This window comes from Temnothorax nylanderi, unplaced genomic scaffold, assembly GCF_030848795.1.
Source record: "Temnothorax nylanderi isolate EJ_2023f unplaced genomic scaffold, tnyl_v1.0 TNYL_tig0444_pilon, whole genome shotgun sequence".
NCBI lineage: Eukaryota > Metazoa > Arthropoda > Insecta > Hymenoptera > Formicidae > Temnothorax > Temnothorax nylanderi.
In genome coordinates, this window is record NW_027249506.1 from 131,446 (window position 1) to 154,804 (window position 23,359).

General features: G+C 34.0%; 3 protein-coding genes and 1 pseudogene across 10 annotated transcripts in view; 1 reads left to right on the top strand and 3 right to left on the bottom strand.

The window, feature by feature from the left end:
• The window catches only part of LOC139782836 (protein I'm not dead yet-like), a 91,869-nt gene extending 79,253 nt beyond the window's left edge, over positions 1–12,616 (top strand). For all 5 annotated transcript variants that reach the window (XM_071721921.1, XM_071721919.1, XM_071721918.1 and 2 more), the window contains 3 exons: positions 7,427–7,756; positions 8,055–8,433; positions 12,254–12,616. In XM_071721921.1, coding sequence (XP_071578022.1) covers positions 7,427–7,756; positions 8,055–8,433; positions 12,254–12,505 — 961 coding nt within the window. In that variant the 3' untranslated portion in view covers positions 12,506–12,616. The remainder of the gene's footprint in view (positions 1–7,426; positions 7,757–8,054; positions 8,434–12,253) is intronic.
• LOC139782838 (uncharacterized) overlaps positions 1–15,893 on the bottom strand; it is a 128,503-nt gene extending 112,610 nt beyond the window's left edge. For all 4 annotated transcript variants that reach the window (XM_071721927.1, XM_071721924.1, XM_071721925.1 and 1 more), the window contains exons 1-2: positions 15,854–15,893; positions 15,614–15,710 (exon numbers count right to left, since the gene is read on the bottom strand). In XM_071721927.1, the coding sequence (XP_071578028.1) occupies positions 15,614–15,647 (34 nt within the window). In that variant the 5' untranslated portion in view covers positions 15,648–15,710; positions 15,854–15,893. The remainder of the gene's footprint in view (positions 1–15,613; positions 15,711–15,853) is intronic.
• On the bottom strand, positions 1,288–2,322 carry LOC139782833 (uncharacterized). Its single transcript, XM_071721915.1, has 2 exons — positions 2,273–2,322; positions 1,288–2,167 (listed from the first exon to the last, which is right to left on the bottom strand). Exons 1-2 carry the CDS (start codon positions 2,320–2,322, stop codon positions 1,387–1,389), a joined length of 831 nt encoding a protein of 276 aa, XP_071578016.1. The 3' UTR covers positions 1,288–1,386.
• On the bottom strand, positions 2,603–4,590 carry LOC139782839 (uncharacterized; annotated as a pseudogene).
• Positions 15,894–23,359: the final 7,466 nt, after the last annotated feature.

Consider the following 23,359-nt stretch of genomic DNA (forward strand, 5'->3'; position numbering starts at 1 on the left):
TTTTTGAATATTTCTATAAAAATATTGCAAGAAATATTTTAAAATGGTTTTAGGAATATTTTAAAAAAGTTAAAAAACCTTTTGTGATAACATTTTTAAGAATATTTTGAGAATCTTTTAAAAATATTTATAAAAATGTTCTTCTTTATCACCCAGGAAATATTTTCTTAAATATTTGAAATATATTTTTGAAATATTAATTTAAATCAACATATTTATTGTTTTATAATCTTGTTCCAAAATATTTAAAAATATTTTAAATCTATTATTGGTTCTAAAATCTTTTTTCAAATATTTTTGAAATATTATGAAATATTCTTAATTAAAAGATGCATGATAGCGCATCTTTCCGTGCTAGTTTGGAACGACGCTGCTAGGCGGCGCATAATGGTAAGACTAACTCGTAAGTAAATTTCAGTTGAGGGCTAATATAAGCAGGTCTCTGGCGAAGCAAAATCATGACATTCACAAGATAGATATGTATATTTTTCAAATATATAAAAAAAAAGATGTACCTATACTTTACAGATATTAAAAAAATCTTTCAAACATGAAACACAATTATTACTTATTGGGTTAAACATATTTTATTTTTTGAAGTAATATTTCTAAAAGATTTTACAAATATTATTAAATATATTTATTTGCAATCTTATAAAAATATTTTTGAAAATATTTTTCTGACATGATCTGGCGGACATAGAAACATTCAAAAAATATTTTTGTGAATTATTTTAATCTTCCTAAAAAATATTTAAAAAATATTTTAAAAACATTTTGTGCTCTATGGGAGGCTCAAAGACCGAAAACGCTCACTGACAGGGAAGGGTCAACCCTCGGGGTCACCGATTTTGTCGAAATTTTACTAAAATGTAGTATTGATATAGAAGTGACAAATGCTGTACGGAGACGATGCGCTTCTCAACCGTTGCCGAGAAATCGCGATGTGAATTTTAGCACGCTCCTTTCATACCATTGCAGTAAAGCGTCTTTCAAGTGTCAGCGTGGCGTAGCGAACTAGGCGTCGGACTACAAGCGTGAAGGTTGCTGGTTCGCGTCCCGTTCCTTTTATATAATTTTTTTTCTTTTTTTTTGTACTTATATTACAGTATACACCATATACAATATATTTATTATTATTATTATTACTTTTAGACAAAAAAATGTTTATGATTATAATTTTAAAACTGTGCATAAAATGTTCGTAAAATATTAGCGATTTTGAAAGTAAATAAAAAAAAATATATATTGGCGGGGATATTTACATAATATTAAAAAAATTGTATGTATATTTATTGGTTTATTTATTAGTTTTGTATAGGTATAAAAAAAAGGTTACAATAAAAAAACGTACAAAAAGAGAATATTATAATAAAATGATTGCGATTATTCGTCGTCTTGCTCTGTAACTTTACAAACTTTAGAGTGATTGAAATAAAAAAAACAAGTGAAACATAGAACTGACTTACACCAAGCACACTTTATAAATCCAATTTTTTCGCAAGCACATTTTGTTTTTAATAATGAGACAGGAAAACACACGTCATTAACATTCAAATAGCTCGGCCGTTCGCTCGTCAGTTTTGATGCAAACCATGCGTATTTAATCATAAGTGAAAATACCGGAGCATTTAACTGATGCAATATTAAAGAGTGAATTTTTATAACATCTTCACGAGATGCTATTTCTCTTTTTTCTTGTAGTAATATAGGAGCATTCTGCAAGCGCTTGAGAAAATTTTTAACCTGACGATAGAAATACACATCGCAGGGCTGGCACAGCGGTGTGCATTTCGGCGGTATAATTTTTAATGTACACGTTGCTTCTCCTTGTTCATTTTCAAAAATTTCATCGTGTACAGCGGGCTTAGTTTGGCCTCCCCAAGAATCGATAATAAATAAAAACTTGTTGTTTTTAACATATGGTAAGATAACATTTGTCAAAAATTTTTTGTATAAATTGGTTGTAAGTTTTCCGGACTTTGAACAAGTGACAACAACGTTTTTATATTCATCGGTCAACTTATCAACATTTTTTTGAACTAAAGGTCCAAACTTTTCCGAGGGCTCTTGCAAGCACAAAAATACAAAAGGAATAATCTTTCCCGACGCAGTCAAAGTGTACTGCGCAGTATAAGAGTGACTAATCTTATTTAATTGGGTGTTTCTACGTAAATAGGGATTTTTCAGATTGCAAATCTCTCAATTTCAAACATACCTAAAAAAATTATTTTTTTCCTGTTTTTGAGTGAATATAGAAGCAGAAACATACCCTGAAAGCCAGCGTACTACAACATCAAAAACCTGAAAGTAATGGCTCATTCATCAGTGATCTGGTAAAGTGGTAACGAGTCGACTTTGCATGTCTAGTAAAATATTGAATTACCTCAACAATGAGTGATTTTGAGAGGAAATGTCAAAAAAATTCCTAAAATTACTTATTCCCGAGATAAATTCACAATTAGCAAAAAAATTCAATTTGATAAATGCCGGTTTACCATTTTCGTATGGAATTAGCAGATTTTGATATTCTTACATAAATATTGACGTCAAGGAATTGGGAATCTGTCAGTTGACTTCGTGATTTAATAAAAATACAAACATGAATCAATATTTATTGGTAAAAACCCATGAATGGCCAGGTGAATGACATGCCAGTAGACTGACATTTCATGGTTGAATTAACCTCACTTTCTCCTGAATTGACGTAAACCAATTTCCATTAAAAATCAAGTTTAGCCCATCGAATATCATCAGAATTTTACCACTAGAAGGAAAAATTCACTGCGATATAATAAAAAAAGATGTGCCAGGCAAATGACGCGTAATTTTATGACATACCTTTTCTCAAGAGAAATACATGATTACGATTGTATCACGCTCAAAACAACCAACCACCAATAATGTAAACAACACACCTGATGTCCAATTCTTAAAATCTCCACACGAGAGTCCCATTGAATCGATGCAACATGGCGGAACCGCGGTAAAATTCAAAATGTGCAATTTTACTCCAAATGTCCGGACCAAGTTTAAAGCCGGTTTTTTCGGTTCCAAAGGGAGATTTATGTTTAATAATGATGTTAAAATCTTAGTTCTATATTATGATTGAATGAACATGGGGAATTTTCAATTGAGTTTGCAATTGGAGGGAGTAAGTGTAACTGGAATAGAGAATTTTCGTCAATGGACAGGCCAGGTGACTGACATTTTTAGGAGTTCCTGCATGTTTCCGTTGGATAAGCCACTCCCCAATTAGCAGATTATTGTGCGATACTTCAAATACGATGGCAGTAGTGAACTTTCACAACGCTTGCTTACCCTCCTCTCAATCATGAACATATAACAAGCTTGGACAATAAAAATCCCTATTTACGTAGAAACACCCAATTGTTTTTTCTGTACAAAAACTGTTTTCGCACCTTTATGCTCAAGAGTTCTATTATAGGTACTATCATATTGGCATCCAGTCTGAACGGTATTAATAACAAAATCTTTTTGAAATTTAGAAATCAGAGCTCTAGTTTGCGTTTGGAATTTTTCTGCCGCTTCTAGTACTTCTTCCATTGTGGCGCATTCCTTTTCACTAACGTATTTCGTGATTTTCCGCTGTTTTATTCTACGCCTTCTTTTGAAATATTTTACCCATGATTCGCTAGCGTTGAAAGTAAACTGTTCCGAAATATAAGGAAATGCTGCTGCCATTGCCCATTGCTGGATTGTCCTGCTTGTCACCTATTAAAGTTAAAAATCAATATATTCATAGTTTTAAAAATTTATCTACTTTTGTTTATTTTTCCGTTTCGATAAAACAATAAATTTACCTGCTCATAAGAGGCTCTAGCTTCCTTGAAACGTTCGAAGGTTTCTGTATCAATGTATGTCCACTTATCAAAGTGTGTTCCACCCTTCTTCACATCTTCTGCCCATATTTTAAGATGTTCTTTTTTCTTCAAGCGACTGCAGCCTTTTTTATGAAAATTTGCTAAAGTCCACTTTGGATGAGCTTCAGCCAGAGCGACGGTTTTCATTTTATATTCTAGAGGAATATAATCGAAAGGTGGTTTTTGAAATTTTTCGGGGTCGTAATCTTCATCTTTATTAATTTTACACTGCAAATAAAAATAAAATTGCATGAGTAAATTATGAATGTTTATGCTGTAAACATTAGCACATTGACTAACAATGTAAAATAAAATAGCGTTAATATACGTTAAAGCACATAATTGTTTCTATAATTTTGAGAAATATACTCATTTCATTGCCAATAATAGAAATACTTTAACATACCTCTTCGTATTCTCCTTCGGTATCGCTCTCATCGAATAATATTAAATCCTCTTCTATAACAATTTGTCAATCTGCCAAAATGTTGATAATTTTTTCACAAATTACTTCGCCCATAACTACAAACACAGAACTTATTTTATCAGGAGGTGTATCTGTTAGAAGATCTTTCGCTTGCAACAAACTATCACAATACTTCAGGGCATTTGTTAATTCACCCTTAACATCTTCGTCTTTTAATAATCGTTCGCGCTCATCTTCTAAATTTTCTTTTGCAGTAGATGTACCCGGTGGTTGTTCCATTTTGAAAACTTTTAGCGCAGAATATTCACACAATTCACTATTTTATTGTTAGTGTTCAGGAACAGACGAGTGTCTTCGACGACAGTAAACGATCGACTAACGGTTCAGCATTTGAAATGCGACCCTAGCGCCCGAGCGCTCTTTTAAAAATACTATGAGCAGGCAAACAGGCAACAAAAGATCAGGTTTGAAAGGCAGTCCCTAATGTTTTGAAATATAAGACGTAAAATTCTAGGAAGAGGCTGTGCTGTATACCGCATTATAATTCCAATGCATCATAATTCCAATGCAAGGCAATTCAAATGCATAGAAAATAATATTATAACGAAATATAAATAATTTTTTACAAGAAGCATGCCTTAAAATGTTACTTTCAAAATCGCTAATATTTTACGAACATTTTATGCACAGTTTTAAAATTATAATCATAAACATTTTTTTGTCTAAAAGTAATAATAATAATAGTAAATATATTGTATATGATGTATACTGTAATATAAGTACAAAAAAAAGAAAAAAAATTATATAAAAGGAACGGGACGCGAACCAGCAACCTTCACGCTTGTAGTCCGACGCCTAGTTCGCTACGCCACGCTGACACTTGAAAGACGCTTTACTGTAATGGTATGAAAGAAGCGTGCTAAAATTCACATCGCGATTTCTCGGCAACGGTTGAGAAGCGCATCGTCTCCGTACAGCATTTGTCACTTCTATATCAATACTACATTTTAGTAAAATTTCGACAAAATCGGTGACCCCGAGGGTTGACCCTTCCCTTGCGAAAAAACCGACCACAACGCGTTGTGGCATATTCAAAAAGGTCACAACGCGAAATTCGTATCGTGGCACTTTTAAAAACGCTCACAACGCGTTTTGGCAATGTAAAAATGCCACAATGCGTTGTGGACGCTTACTAATGCAGCCATGACGTGATGTGGATGTTTTTGATTACATGCGTTAACTTTCGACACGTGAAAAGTTGTAAACCTATGTAGCAACTCGTCTCACGTGGAAAGTGTATGCGTGGAGGCATTAGGTTCCGCCCCCCTGCGGGGGGCTCCACTACCGTTAAACTAGACACATAGTGTGCCTTGCAAAGTACATGCGTGAACTTTTCATGCGTGGAAAGTTGTAAACCCATGTGGTACCTCTTTTCATGCGTGGAAAGTTGTAAACCCATGTGGTACCTCGTTTCACGTGGAAAGTGTATGCGTGGAGGCAATAGGTTCCGCCCCCCTGCGGGGGGCTTCACTACCGTTAAACTAGACACATAGTGTGCTTTGCAAAGTACATGCGTGGACTTTCCATGCGTGGAAAGTTGTAAACCCTTGTGGCAACTCGTCTCGCGTGGAAACGGAGCCTCTCCCCTGCCTACATAAGGCTAACTGTTAATTTTCGACATTGTCCACTTGGAACCGAGCAAAGTCCGCAATGTGATAATAGTGCTGACATTGCCATCGCTGGATGGGCAGTATTAACTTCGCCCACATCAAACCGGGCAATGTCCGTTAATAAACTCTACTTTGCCCAGTCGCGTTGTGCAATGCTGACATTGCCCGGGCAATGCCGACACTGCACACCATGCGGACTTTGCCTGTAACATATATATATAGTAATAATTTACGATAATTCACCGTTTATACAGAGTGAATTATCGTAAGTTACTACAAAACTCCGTTTACGCGGAGGCCTTATTACAGAAGTAACGCTCGCGTAAACGCGTAGTAATAGAACGAGATTTAAACCGCTTGATAATTATTTTACTCACAGCTACGCTGCTGCGTTCTCGACCCAGCGACCGCCGCGGTGTAGTCAAAATAAAAAATAAATATAGCCCTTTGATCTTCTCTGCCTCTTTAAAGTAACACGACACATATATAATGTGTATAACCTCACTTTGGTTCGAATAACATATGATAGAAATCTTCCTCCTGGCCGATAAGTCTATATCGACCTGACTGATATATTTACCTGCTGGATCAATAATAACGCGCGCGTGATTTATCGGATCAGAGCCATCAGTACTCAAAAGCGTGAAAGTGACATTCTGAAAACGACATGAGAACGACATATCTTTAAAAAAGTCCGTATCTTAATGTAAATTTTTCGGATTCGGACTTCGCAATATCTCCGCTCGTAGGGCACGTAGCGGAAAAATAAAAACACTTTTATTACATAATTCAAACCCAAGCTATCGATTGAGTCTACTTAGAACTTAATCGGTTGAGCGGTTATTGAGATCTAATAATATCGAGTGCTCGCAACTCGTCGCGTCGCGTAAAAGAGTCACGGTGCGGTCTCGCTTCGCGTGTACTTGGCGCGAGACACTACCATGTCTCTTGATTGATACAGCCATGACGCGATGTGGATGTTTTTAATAGAAATAAAATTATAAAGAAAAAAAATTATAAAGACAATTAACAGTTAGCCTTAGGCAGGAGAGGGGCTCCGCCTACGGCGCCTCCGCCTACATAAGGCTAAATGTGAATTTTCTTTATAATTTTTTTTCTTTATAATTTTATTTTTATCACATTACATCATGGCCTCATCAATAAGCGTCCACAATATGTTATGGCATTTTCACATTGTCCAGAACGCGTTGTGAGCGTTTTTGAAGTGTCACGATACGAATTTCACATTGTGACCTTTTTGGATATGCCAGAACACGTTGTGATCGGTCTTTTTGCTCAGTGAGCGTTTTCGGTCTTTGCGCTTGACATATATATAAATTAGTTTTATAAATTTTCAATTTCAGTCTGTTTTATTTATGCTTTTTCAATATTTATATGTTAGAGGAAATAATAGCAACAATTGTGAAATTTATATTCATTTCTAGGCGTTTTCCCAATAGTCCCGGCATAAATTTTGCTTCTTGGATGTTGTACTCGGTGCCACCCATGCTATTGATGGGTTTGCTCACGTGGTTATGGCTGCAGGTGATGTACATGGGTCTCTTCAGACCGAAAAGCAAAGATGCTCATGCCATAGATATTGGACAGCAGGGTGAACGTGTTGCTGCGGCAGTCATTGAGAAAAGGTACAAGGAACTTGGACCAATCTCATGGCACGAGTCCTCCGTGGGTATCCTATTTATTTTCGTGGTGCTCTTGTGGTTCTTCAGAAGCCCTGGTTTTATGCCGGGTTGGGCCGCTTATATCACAGACTTGTGAGTATTGATTGAAAATATTGACTTTTGTCATTTCAGAATCAAATGTTGTTACGCGTTATAAACGTAATTAAAAAATAAGAAAAGAATGATAAAAAATAATTCTAAAGTACATTATAATTTTTTTATCTTATAATTCTCCTAATTTCATAATTTTTTTTTAATCTAATAAGATTTAAATTTGATAAAACTCACAATTAAACGTTACCCATAATGTAATCAAGATAATGAAAGGATAAAATTTGTAAAATAATAAATAAAAGAGAATATAAAATAATTAAAATTTTAAAATTTATAGGTCTGTTAAGGATTCGACCGCAGCCGCATGTGTAACAATACTATTTTTTATTATTCCATCAAAGTTGGATTTTTTGCACGCGTTTAACAAGGATCCGCGTAAACGGCCCACAAAATCATCGCTTGGTTTAATAACATGGAAGATGATAAACGAGAAAATGCATTGGAGTTTAATATTCGTGTTAGGTGGTGGATTTGCTATCTCAGCAGGTAGCACTTCATCGGGTCTGTCAGAAATGCTTGGTCAGTACCTGATAGGTCTGCAAAAGATTAATGTGGTGGCAATATTGCTGATCGTCTGCTTCTTCGCGGAGAACGTGACAGAGTTAACGGCCAACGTGGCTGTTGCAAATATTATATTGCCAGTATTAGCGGAGATGGTAAGTAGCTAACAATAAATTTTTATATGATAACAGAGATCAATTAATGATAATTAATTAATAAAGATTATTTTATTATATATGTAATATCTTAGTTTTTTTATTAAAAAATTTAATACTGAGAAAATGCAATTTTTATACAGAGTGGAACTTTCTTATTTTACCTCAAACATTTCAATTAATTGTTACTTATTTTAGAAAAAATATTTTTAACAAAAGTTTTATAGTTTTAGGAAAGTTAATATAATGCATGTGATAAATTTTTTATAATATACATATATCTTTTATGAGATAATAATGTCAATTTTTTAAATAAAATTTGATTTTTTTTGCATAATTCAATTCGGTATTTATGCATAAAAAGGGCCTCCTCTCCGATTACAATGACCTTGATATATGTTGTCAAGGTCATGACCCCGAGTGACCTTCAGAAGGTTTTAGCCGTCGGTCGTTATTCGTTAAAAAGTTATTAACAAAAAAAGTTTGGAAAATATAGCAGCTATTTTGAGTATTGGAAGGCATAAATGACTAATATATATGTCGAAATAGTTCACGCATACACTTTTCATGCAAGACGAGTTGTCACATGGGTTCGTGGCGCGCTTTACAAGCTCGTTTATTGTATATCGCCACAAATATTCACACAGATGATCGACTAACTTTATCTTCTCTAATACCACCTCTACTTAAACGAGCTTGTAAAGCGCGCCACGAACCCATGTGACAACTCGTCTCGCGTCGAAAGTACATGCGTGAACTATTTCGACATATATATTAGTCATTTATGCCTTCCAATACTCACATATATTCAATATACAATTTATCAACAATTTACTGCTTTAAATGTTGTGTTTTGGTAAAGCAGCGACTTTTTCGCGAAATAAAGTATTCTCTGCTTTAACAAAAGACTTCAATTTATCAACAATTTACTGGTTTAAATGTTGTGTTTTGGTAAAGCAGCGACTTTCTCGCGAAATAAAGTATTCTCTGCTTTAACAAAAAGACTTCAATTTATCAACAATTTACTGCTTTAAATGTTGTGTTTTGGTAAAGCAGCGACTTTCTCGCGAAATAAAGTATTCTCTGCTTTAACAAAAAGACTTCAATTTATCAACAATTTACTGCTTTAATGTTGTGTTTTGGTAAAGCAGCGACTTTCTCGCGAAATAAAGTATTCTCTGCTTTAAAAAAAACGTAATATTAGTCGTTTATGCCTCTCAGTACTTAAAATAATTGCTATATTTTTCAAACTTTTTTTGTTAATAACTTTTTAACGAATAACGACCGACGGCTAAAAACTTCTGAAGGTCACTCAGGAGGGTGACATTGACAACATATGTCAAGGTCATTGAAATCGGAGAGGAGGCCCCTTTTATGCATAAATACCTTCAATTCTTCTTAATTACGTTAATTATATAAAAGAATCAAGGTAAAGTCATAAAAATAATTTATGAGATATTTCATTCTAACATATTTTGTTATAAAATACAAAAAAATGTCGTTGATATGACTTATTTTTAATATCTTTATAGAGTTATAAAGTATAGATTAATTGATGTAAAAAATTATATTTAAGAAAATGTATGCAATTTGCATTGTGTAATTTACGTGCATCATATTTCCTAATTTTTCAATTTTTAAAACTTTTATTTAAATAATTTTTTTCTAAAATAAGAGATAATTGAAATGTTTTTGATATATTAAAATGAGTATACTCTATAGCACATCTCTGTATACTATTGGTCAATATTTTCTTATACACAATGACAGAATATCATATACAGGGTGTAACATATAAATGTGGGTCGCTACTTCTCAAAGGTGTATTCTACTCGTCAAATTAAAGCAAAAATGTTCATATAAACGTATGTTTAAAAAAAACATCGTTTTCAGTCACGTTACAGTCATATTTAAAGAGACACGAAGGATGATTCAGTAGTTCCCTGATATCCTCATGTTTTTGAAGACATCTAAAACAAATTGTCTACTACTCTCGGCTTGTTGATAACATTAATGATCTTCGTTAGCGCATTGAAAAACGGGTTCAATGAAATACGCAACACGTCAGGTGTTTGCGAAAGGGTGAGAAGATCGCTAAGAAGACAGTCGGATCAGTGAATTTCGGCTAAGCGCAGTCACTTTAAACATTTGTTTTAAGATTTGTTTTATTTCACTTTTATTTTTTACTACTTTGTATTGTTAGAAATAAAATAATATGCCTTGTAATTGTCTTAAGTTTCAACTCAAACATGACTGTAACGTGAAAATGATGCATTTTGCTTCCTCATAAAGAAAGCTTTGTGATGGTAAAAAAAATTTTTTCGAGATTTTGATGGAAATAGGTTTAGAATGTTCCAAATGTCGAGAAATCATATTAGTAGAAAATGTCCGGAAGTATGTGTGTGCGTGTGCGTGTGCGTGTGCGTGTGTGTGTGTACGGATTTTTTGTACACGCATCTACTTCTACAATTTTTTAGATACCGGGTTAAAATTTTACACACAAATAGAGTATCATAGAAAGTATGTTCTCCTCTAATTTTATTAAATCTGTCGACCGGTATGGATTTTAGGGGAGTTTTCATTTTTCAGAAAAATGTGTTTTACGCTGTAGCTTTCTCAATATTTGAGATATCGGTCTACTTTTAATTCTATTATATTCTTCAGTCTTTTCTACCCCTATTTCATATATAATTTTTTAAGATTTGGTTAATCAGTTCTTGAGTTACAGACGTTTGAAATTTTTGAGAATCCGTACATACATAGAAGCCTTATAAAGTTTGGTCTAATCAACCAAATTTTAAAGAATCATGTATGAAATAGGGGTAGAAAAGACTGAAAAATATAATAGAATTAAAAATAGACCGATATCTCAAATATTGAGAAAATCCAGACAATTAAGCCAATTAAGGAAAATTATATTATTTCCTAATTTATTAATAAAAGCAATTTTATATATTTAAAAATTATTTTAAAGTAGAAATAAAAAACTATTGTAATAGTATAACAAATATTAGTCGCAATAAAGATTATCACAATAAAAAAAGTGTGCAAGTAGAGACTTGCACATTGCTTCCTCATAGTTTTTAAGTGTGCAAGTAGAAACTTGCACATTGCTTCCTTATAATTTTTAAGTGTACAAATTATAAATTTGAACATTACCTTCTCACAATTTTCAAGTATGCAAATTATAAATTTGCACGTTGCTTAATCAACATTTTATTTCGCTCATAGAGCTTCCTCTATGAGGAAGCCAAATTAATAAATATCTACTAATAATTATACATAAAAAAAGGTTTCTTCATAAGAGGAAGCTCTATGAGCGAAATAAAATGTTGATTAAGCAACGTGCAAATTTATAATTTGCATACTTGAAAATTGTGAGAAAGTAATGTTCAAATTTATAATTTGTACACTTAAAAATTATAAGGAAGCAATGTGCAAGTTTCTACTTGCACACTTAAAAACTATGAGGAAGCAATGTGCAAGTTTCTACTTGCCCACTTTTTTATTGTGATAATCTTTATTGCGACTAATTTAGATATACATTTATATATAAACTTTTTTTTCTTATTTTAATAAGTAGAATACACCCTTGAAGCAGCGGCCGGTAACATTTATGTTACACCCTTTATTTATATACATAAACTAGGTATTTTTTAAATTTAAAATACTCTTTGTTGACATTAGAATTTGTAGAAAATTCCTCAGTTGCCAAATAACAAGATTATCCATATTTTCCATACTGCTGCTCACGATACAAGATGTAAGCTATTCAATTGTAATTTTTGAGGATTAAAACAGAATTTTTTTCTTTTTTCAGTGTGTGGCTATTAAAATACATCCCTTGTATCTAATGCTGCCAGCGGCTCTCTGCTGTTCCTTTTCGTTTCATCTACCAGTCGGTACCCCACCGAATGCAATTGCCAGTGCTGCGGGGCACATAAAGACAAAAGATTTTATGATCGCCGGTATCGGACCCAGTATCGTCACGCTCGTTGTCACTGCGGTGGCGTTTTCTACTTGGGGTACATATGTGTTTAATCTATCTGAATTCCCCGAATGGGCCACATAGCAGTACTTACCCGGCATGTACCTTCTATTTGATATTTATTTATGATAATTATGTTTTCATTCCGCCAAAGTACGAAGAATAATTTTTACAACGACAAGAGTACTACTCGCACTATGTATTTTTTATTTTCTCCCTTAATCAAATTCATTTTCTACATAATTTTTATAAATTCAAAAAATATTCGATGCCTTAAGAAACAGCATAATCCGCAAAACTATCTTATGAAAAGAATATAGACTGTAGATCAAATTATGTCTTATGTATTATAACGTTATCATAGGAAATTGCCATATTAAAAGATAATAATAAGTGTATAATATCCTTACAACAACTTATTTGAAGTGAGTTTTTCTTGAATTTTATATTCGATATATAATAGCAAGTAAATTCTCAAATGACAAATCGCATTTTTGGACTTATAATTGATGCCTTAATTATTATCCCTTAATTATTATCCCAGCAATCGAAAGTTATAACAATCGATACCAATCAAGAAGTAACTTATTTATATACTATATACTATTATAATAGTATATACTATCAATCAAAGAAGATGGAGCGTGGAGCCGTAACAAGGTGTTGGTGTTCATATATTCTATACTTCCGTAAAGAATTAACGAATTATAATGTACATACTGTACATATACATATATTCCAATTTACGACGCCCTTCACGGAATGAGGGAGGTTCCAGGTTCGAATCCTGGCTGAGGTAATATTTTTTCGCAATAAATTCTTTACGTTTTTTTAAACAATTGAATCGTTTAGATTTAATTCTGGGGTAGGGAAGGGTATTAATTTTCCAAGATAGCTGTGTTTCAAGTCCGACAAATTTGCGGCGCGCAGTTTATTAAATTGGAATATATGTATATGTACAGTATGTACATTACAATTCGTTAATTCTTTACGGAAGTATAGAATATATGACACCAACACTTTGTTACGGCTCCACGCTCCATCTTTCTTTGATTAATTTATAATCTTATGAGCCTTTACTATTATATAGTATATACTATACTATTTATATACTATAAAATATTATACATTACCATTCATTACTATTATCATAAAAATATACAGTGTTTTGTATATCTTGATTACTTGAGATATTTCTATTGTTTTCAATGATACAAAAAAATACTTATCAGAGAAAAAAATTGCACTGTTCGAGGAGGCAATCAGGAGAGTAGAAAAAATCTATCATTGTACAGTTTTATTACTATGTTTACGCGAAGCGTTCCCAGATAGCCAAGCGTGATAGAGCATATTGAGCAAACTAATGCATTGCATGTGTTTTCATATATTTGCTGTAAATTGCTGACATCGAAATAGAACACGTTACAAATACAGCTACATGACTGCTTATACATGCAATCAGTTAACGCAATTTCAAGAGCAAACGGTCCGCAATATTGGTACGTTATGTTGTCTGCAACATGTCAGCAACATGACAGCAATGAATGATTCATCGTTCCATCTTGAGCATCATGATGCAAACATGACGGCAACAACACATATATAATGATTTCCATCCGTTATTGTGTATATGTCATCAAGCTATAAAGTTTTTTAATTGTATCTCATTGCTAACGAAGTGTTGACAATATGAAATTGTCACAAATCCCTCACAAATTGATGCTGTCACGTTGCAATCAATTTGCTGTTAATAGAAATATAATTCATATGAGTTCAACCAGACAAGCATAATGCTGTCTCACCTTGTCTCGAGTTTGTCAAAATTAGTTGCATTAGCGACAAGCTGCTTGTTGGCAACATGGCAGCAAACTCACAGCATTTGGCTATCTGGGTACTTCTGTAGTAACGCTCGCGTAAACGTAGTATGTACCCAGATAGCCAAGCGTGTCTGAGCAGAATCGCGCAAACCTGTGATTGCTTATGATGCTGGCAACTGGCCGTATATTTGCTTCAATTGATTTCGAGTAATTTATATTTGAAGCAACACGCAGGCAACATTGGATATACGTATTGCCAGCAATTTATCGGCAAGAGAGCCAGCATCAAATTTATTTCGCGTTTGCTAGCAATATGACAGCATTGTGATTTGATCCTATGAATTATTACAGCAACATGACAGCAACAGCTCGAATTTGAATTCAAACGATTTTAAACGCAGCATAAGTGCCAACAAGTGCTGGCAAGTTGTTATACAAAATTGTTATATCATGAAGGCATCAACTTGCCGACAAATGCGGACTCAGTGCCACAATTCTGATAGTAACATATACTATGTTGTCGGCAACATGCCAGCAACAATGCAGACACGTTGCTATCTGGGTATGTTTTCAACTTTTCATGCAAAGCAAGATCCATCCCACATTATCTCCTTACTAGCATAACGATATAAATTAATTATATATTATATATAGAATACATATTATATATTCTAATATATATATAATATATTATATATATTAGATTTATTTCATACGCTATTTCTGTATCGTAGCGTAGACTAAGGTGCTGCTTATCTTATTTCGTCGGTGTTGAAATATTTCCTAACCTTTATGTCATCTTTGGCGCTTAATTAACCTTAAGATTAAAGCGTCTGCTACAATGGCAGCAGGAGTATACAGTAAGACGTTAAGCAGTAAGCTATTGACAAACCATAGTCGATTATTCTTGAATTGCAAAATCCCATTAGTCAATAACTTACTGCTTACGTCTTACTGTATACTCCTGCTGCCATTGTAGACGATGCTTTAAGAACCGTCTACAATAGCCGTAAGAGTATGCAGTAAGACGTAAACAGTAAGCATTGACCAACCACAGTCGATATTCTTGTTGAATTGTAAAATCCCATTAGTCAGTAGTTTACTGCTTACGTCTTACTGCATACTCTTACGGCTATTGTAGACGGTCCTTAACAAACGACGATTTTTGTTTTTCAAACCATCGTTTTTACACAAAAAGATATCAAATGAGTATAATAATTCCTATTAAATAAGATGAGAAACCTAAACTTAACATTTACCATATAAATATATTTCAAATACGTAGAATATATATATTCTGTATATGGAATCTTGGTGTACATGCGCACAATCATTAAAAGAATTATAAATATTAAATTTACGCAACTCTACTAACCATCCACGTTAAAATCACAATCGATGCTTTCCATTTTCCCACTATTTTACCGGTGTTTCATACGAGGTTAGATATCTGAAGTTAGGAAACACTTGACCTGCAATAAAAATATTAACAACACTTCACTAAATCATACTAGCAAAATTTAAAAATCCGCAAGGTTAATAAATAACGAAATAAAATTGAAACAATTTTCAAACTATAATTTATTTTGTTCTATTAAAAACGAATATAACCTACAAAATGGCACGTCTTGTTATCATGAACTATGACCAGTGACCACGTACTTCTATTGGCACCTGCATCGTGCAGCCGGGCTGCACACGGGCTCACGGGACGCGGTAAGCGTAAAGGTAGGTTTTCATGGGCAGTGTAATTAAGGCTCTATAAATGTGAGTGTACTGATAGTGTTTTTCATTGGCAGAACTAATGCTGCTCAGTGCACATTAAAGCCGTTGTACACTGATTAAATGTATCTCTAATATTTAAAGTAAAATGCAAATATTTCGACTGATAAAATACCCAATATATATTTTACCAAGGTATTTATTTAGAATACGGGCCTGAACGCGAATATAGATGAAATTTATATGTTCAATCGACGCGTTTTTGCACGAAATGAAATAATCTGGCAGATAAACGCGGCGGTCTGCCTCGCGAATCGAGATATTATCGTTACAGTTGACGACTATTTAGGTTAGAAAATCTGACATATCGACGAAATGGAGTGATACCGAGCATGCGCTTTGGCCACTTGCGCATGCGCTGTGCCACAATTATATATTAAAATACACCGCGTTAGATAACAAAAGCCAATTAGTATATATTTTCATATATGTTGAATTACTAGCATGTGTTTTGCACATATATTATACATTTTATATATTTGTTATTATAATAAATAATGTATTTCACGTTATTTATTTTGTAGTAATTTAGAATACAGGCCCAATAACCTCCAATACTGATAAAATTATTTGAATAAAGTAAAGCGCGCCACTAACCTATATAGGTTTTTACGTTTTTCTTAATAAATACTGTAGATAATTAGTTTGTAAAGGTGGAGCAAATTTAAACAAAAAGGGAGCAATTTTTCTGTACCTTGCAAATCTACAAATTCTAAACAATTTTCGCTTATATTAACGTTTACATTGTTGTTAACTTTATCATTTATTTATTTAAAAAAGTAAAATGGAGCAAATTATGGAAAATGCATATTATGAAGAAGCAAATTAAGCAGATTTTTTCATGCATCGTGTTTCATTACTGTAGAGGTCGCTGGCTGGGAGCTTGTGGGTTGTCCCCGTTCGTCATGCTAAAAAGAATTCTGACAGGTTAGGATCGGAGAATGTACAGAAGGAAAATAAAAGGAGAACAATTTCTGAAGAACCAGAGTGACTCTGTATGTACATACATACGTAAATTTAGTCGTGTAGCACGATAAAGTTTTTCGTGGGGAAACCAGCCTGAAACGCGAGCGGCTGAGTTTCCACTGTGCACGTCACGCGTCGCGTCATCTGTCGTTAACCAATCTAAACATCCCATCACAAATAATGTAATAAAATAGGATGTTTTGATTGGTCGCGACGGATGACGCGATGCGTGACGCGCTCATTGGAAACTCAACCTAACACTAGGGATCCTTTAATGAGGGATGGGACAAAGCCGCCATTAATGGGAGCGGAAGTGACGGCAGGCATTACGCGTCATTTTTGAATAAAACAAAATAACTGTATCAAAAATATGTCTACATAAAATTCAATTCTAATTGAGGAATTACTTCAATTAAATTGAAGTAAATAAATAAACTTAATTAAATGAAATAAATTCCGTAAATTAAGAAATAAGTAAATAGTAACAAACAATAAATATACACTGATAAATTTAATTTATCACAAAAAGTTAATAAATGCAGTAAATAATGCAATAAATAATTTTTTTGATAAATTTAAGAGTTTTTATATAAATTTAGCAAATTTGTAAATTCAATAAATGAAAAGAACAGAACAATTTTGAAAATCATTTTTATACTAAAATGTTGACGCGATAATCTGAGCTTATATTAACAATATTAATTAATTTGATGATTTATAGTTGAGGTATGTAGGTATTCTCTATATTATTCTCATTTCAGTATTAAATCTATACTAATATATAAAATCCTACGGGTGGTGTATGTTTGAACGTTAATAACTTAAAAACTATTGCACCGAATTTTTACCACAAGTATATGAAATAGGGGTAGAATTTTCCGGGGAGTGCTATAGGGTGTGTAGTTTTTCGTTATCTATTTTCTGGAAACCGATTTCTTTAATTTTTTAATATTTAAAAAATAAAGAATTAAAAAAATCGGTTTCCAGAAAATAGATAACGAAAAACTACACACTCTATAGCACTCTCCGGAAAATTCTACCCCTATTTCATATACTTGTGGTAAAAATTCGGTCCAATTCGGTCCATCACATGCGGCGTAATGTCAAGTTCGCGCTTTAAGGTGGTTCATGCAGTACTTGCAAGTCAAATAGGCAACTATTCTTATTAGTGATAAATAAGTGTGATTTTTGTCCGTAAAAATTAGCATATAATTAGATTTATTATTTATGACATCTTTAATGCTATACGACCTCTACGTAATAAAATATTGAGACGAAAGTCACATCTTTTACTAGAGTTGTGAGCCCTGTGAATATATGTACAACAGCAGCGCGGCAACGTTGCGGTCAGCTGAGTCAGCAGTCTTCGTCGTCGCGATCTACATAACCTGTACGTACAAGCGATACAAGTGTGAAATATGAGCTGGAGCGAGCAGCCTCGACGTAAGGGACGTTTCGAGACGAAACGAAAATTGATAGAATCTATTTCTCCGTGCGCTATACTCATCAGCTGACACGTGCGACGTTGCCAAGCTGCCGCTAGTGCCGCTCGAGCCCAGCCATCAGTTCCGTGTTGTCGATTTAGTCAATCGAAAATTACGTTTTATTATTATATGGTTCGGTCAATGAACTCGGGCTTTCGTCAGTATCTTGCAAAATGTTTATTGCATCGTTTCGTCAGTTTTTGGTTCGTTCATCTATTTTTGAAGTATTGCAATTTTTGCAGCATAAGCGCTTTAGTCTCGTTTTTCTGATAAGGGGTCCCCCCACCGCGTTAAATTGGCAAAGTTTACGGACATATATCTCCGGAACCAATCGGTTAAAAAATCTGAAATTTACAGACACACTCGAGGAACGTTAACCTTTCATTTCATATCACATTTTCCGGGCTAAGTACATATGACTTAAATGCATGAACCACCTTAACTTAAAAACTATTGGACCGAATTTTACCACAAGTATATGAAATAGGGGTAGAATTTTCGGGGAGTGCTATAGGGTGTATAGTTTTTCGTTATCTATTTTCTGGAAACCATTTTTTTAATTCTTTATTTTTTAATATTAAAAAATTAAAGAAATCGGTTTCCAGAAAATAGATAACGAAAAAAACTACACACCTATAGCACCCCGGAAAATTCTACCCCTATTTCATATACTTGTGGTAAAAATTCGGTGCAATAGTTTTTAAGTTTAAAAACGTTCCAACATACATCACCCGAATGTGATGGACCGAATTGGACCGAATTTTTACCACAAGTATATGAAATAGGGGTAGAATTTTCCGGGGAGTGCTATAGGGTGTATAGTTTTTCGTTATCTATTTTCTGGAAACCAATTTTTTTAATTCTTTATTTTTTAATAAATGGATAGTCCCATATTGTCCGATTCTCTCCAGATGCTTCGTTGCACACGTCAACGTTGAATATTGCCATTCTGTGCAAGCAATCAAATATATATGTAAGTATATTAATAAAGGTAACGATGCGGCTACGTTTGCCGTTGAAAATAAAAAAGATGAGGTTCAGAACTATTTGAATGGCAGATATTTGAGTACTTCTGAAAGTATCTGGAGAATACTAGGATTTTCTATTCACGAGCGTTATCCTCCAGTTGTTCATTTATCTGTCCATTTAGAAAATGGGCAAAGAGTGTTTTTACTGAAAGAAATCTACAGCAAGTTATAGAAAATCCACCTCAGACCACTCTGACAGCCTTCTTTGCTCTGTGTGCAGTTGATAAATTTGCACAACTTTTTGCTTTATCAAAGTACCGCTTATTATAAATGGTTTAACAAAAAATGGCAACGGAGAAAAACGGGGCCAAGATGTAGATGGTTGTCCAGGTATAAAGCGGGACACAGTATTAGGGCGAGTGTATACAATACACCCTAATTATTCAGAATGCTTTTATCTCAGACTACTCCTACATCACGTCAGAGGACCGACGTCTTTTAATGACTTAAAGACGGTGAATGGTGAAATAATGCCCACTTATCGCGCGGCGTGCCAAGCCCGGAATTTGCTTGAGAGTGACACGCACTGGCGAGATACACTATCAGATGCAGCTATTTCAGAAAGTGCACACAAAATGAGAGAGTTATTTAGCATTATGCTAATGTTTTGTGAAATGTCTAATCCTTAGAATTATGGAATGCATACCGGACACACCTATGCGATGATATTTTACATCGGGTTCGACAGAAAAGTAAGAATAGTGAGGTTCAGTTCACAGAGGAAATTTTCAATGAGGGGTTGATTCTTCTTGAGGACATAGTGTTCACTCATGGAGAAAAGTGCTTGAAAGAGTTTGGTTTGCCAGAACCTCAGCGCAATGATTCAAACATAGATAACCTACTTTACTTACGAGAAAACAGTACACAATATCGACGACTTACAAGTATATCTGCAAGAAAACGAAGTGAAACTGAATACAGAACAAAAAATGGTATATGACGAGATAATAAATAGTGTCGAAGATCATAAGGGTAACATTTACTTTATAGATGCGCCAGGAGGTACTGGCAAAACGTTTGTCATTCATTGATTTTGGCGAAAGTAAGAAGTCAAAAGAAGATCGCTATCGCGGTTGCCTCATCAGGCATAGCTGCGACTCTTCTAAGTGGTGGAAGAACTGCCCACTCTACTTTTAAGTTGCCAATGAATGTGTCCTTGGACCAAAGTTCGGTAGGTTCCGTGAGAAAAAATGGTGTTACTGGTAAACTTCTCCAACAGGCATCCTTGATAGTATGGGACGAATGTACGATGTCGCACAAGTCCCATATAGATGCCGTCAATCGAACCCTAAGGACTTGAGAACATCAGAAAAGGTAATGGGGGGGGTAACATTGGTTTTTACCGGTGATTCAGGCAAACTCTGCCAGTGGTGCCTAAAGGAACACGTGCGGATATTATGAAGTTTGCATGAAAAAATCTGAAATTTGGCAGCATGTAAAAAACTTCGACTGACTATTAATATGCGAGTTCATTTCGAGGAGACAAGAATTAGAACAATTTGCAGAGTATTTGCTTAAAATGGTGACGGCTCTATCTCTATAACGCAGAATGGCTACATTAACATTTCTGATATTGTAGGAACTTGCGTGCAAACTATTGATCAAATTAATGACAATGTTTATCCAGATATTCAGAATTTAACACAAAAGGAAACAATTGGCTTTGCGAACGTGCAATCGTAACTCCAAAAAATAAAGCTGCAGAGGAGATTAATGAAATAGTTTTACAAAAAGTCACCACCGAATGTAAAACATATAAGTCAATAGACACAATGGTAAATGGAGATGAAGTCATTCACTATCCGATTGAGTTTCTCAACTCTCTTAACCCTGCAGGATTGCCTCCACATAAACTGAGACTAAAAGTTGGTACCCCGATAATGCTGCTTCGAAATCTTAAACCACCACGGCTTTGCAACGGCACGAGACTGCAAGTTAAGCGTCTCATGCTTACATCATAGAAGCAACCATTCTGACAGGACCTGCAGCCGGTGAAATAGCATTAATTCCAAGAATACCTATGGTCCCTACGGATTTGCCATTTGCGTTAAAGGCTGCAGTTTCCTGTTAAAATGTGTTTCGCCATGACGATTAATAAGTCCCAAGGACAAACCTTCAAAGTAGTTGGCGTAGACCTCAGAAACGAAGTCTTTTCACACGGACAATATATGTAGGACTCTCACGGATTGGTTCAACAAAGGACCAAACAATACTGGATCCTGATGAGAGCAATAAAACTCGCAATGTTGTTTTCACAAGGTTTTTAACGATTAAAAAAACAAATCCAATGATTAACTAATAAACAAGTAGAATCAACGTCATTATAGAAGACAGATAAATAAATATATATAGAAAAATATAGATAATGGAAAACAAGCATTAAGTAACATTGAATGTGATTTTTGTCGGAGTACAGTTTATAATATACAAATAAAAAAAATTACATTTTTAGTTCACTATCTGCATTCAATTAGTGAAAAATCATTTAAAATAGTTAATACAAAAAATGGAACTTAAAAAATTCTATCCAAAAAACGTTATATAAAAAAAAAAACAGTGGATTAGGCCTACTAGGGACACCACGTTTAAAAAAAAACGCGCCTAACACTATACCTCCGAGGTGGTGTGGAAAATAGTGTATTATCTCTGAGATGTATAAAAGTGAAACTTATAAAATGTCGAACACGAAAATGATTGATCCTGAGAAAAAAATAGAAAAGTTTTTGTATAGAATTTTATAAGTTACAAATTTTAACGCAGATATATACTATATACTGGGCAAAGTAAAATATATAAAAACAATAATATACTTAACTAGCTGGTTACCCGGGCTTCGCCCGGGAGTCGTTTTCTTAAAGGAGTTCCATAAGGAGTCGGGTTGATTTAAAGACGGTAGTTTAACTTTTACACATGAATAACACATTAGGTGCTTAAGTTTTAAACTTTTTTGCTTAACAATGATTACATATTAAATCAATTTCAAATATACTTTCGGATGAAATTGATATTCGTAAATTGAATCATAACTAAATGTTTCTAATTTCAAAATGGACCGCATAAATGATTTCATGGATTAAAACATGTCGTAACCGGTCTTTTCTACTCAAGTTCACACTATTGAGTCATTTCCGCTTCTCCGATATTTCACTTACCGATTAGCGACATCATCCTTTGGGTTACCTGGCGTTTTTAGGAATTTTGAGATTGCTCGCTCGCGATGAACACATAACTCGATATCAACTTACGATTACCGATTTTTTCCATTGGTTTTTTTAAGTGAAAAATCTTACCAATTACCGATTTTTTCCATTAGTTTTTAAGTGAAAAATCGAGGTAGTGTTCATCGCGAGCGAGCAATCTCAAAATTCCTAAAAAAAACGCAGGGTAAACCAAAGGATGATGTCGCTAATCGGTAAGGGAAATATCGGAGAAAGCGGAAATGACTCAATAGTGTGAAACTTGAGTAGAAAAAGACCGGTTACGACATGTTTAATCCATGAAATCATTTATGCGGTCCATTTTGAAATTAGAAACATTTAGTTATGATTCAAATTACGAATATCAATTTCATCCGAAAGTAATAATTTGGAAAATTGATTTAATATGTGATCATTGTTAAGCAAAAAAGTTTAAAACTTAAGCACCTAAAATGTGTTATTCATGTGTAAAAGTTAAACTACCGTCTTTAAATCAACCCGACTCCTTATGGAACTCCTTTAAGAAAAACGACTCCCGGGCGAAGCCCGGGTAACCAGCTAGTGATAATATAAAATCACATTCAATTTTAATGAAATTGGATTTATTAAGTACAATGCTTACACTTTTATTTTTTCTCTTGCTCACTTTATCAGTTATGACACA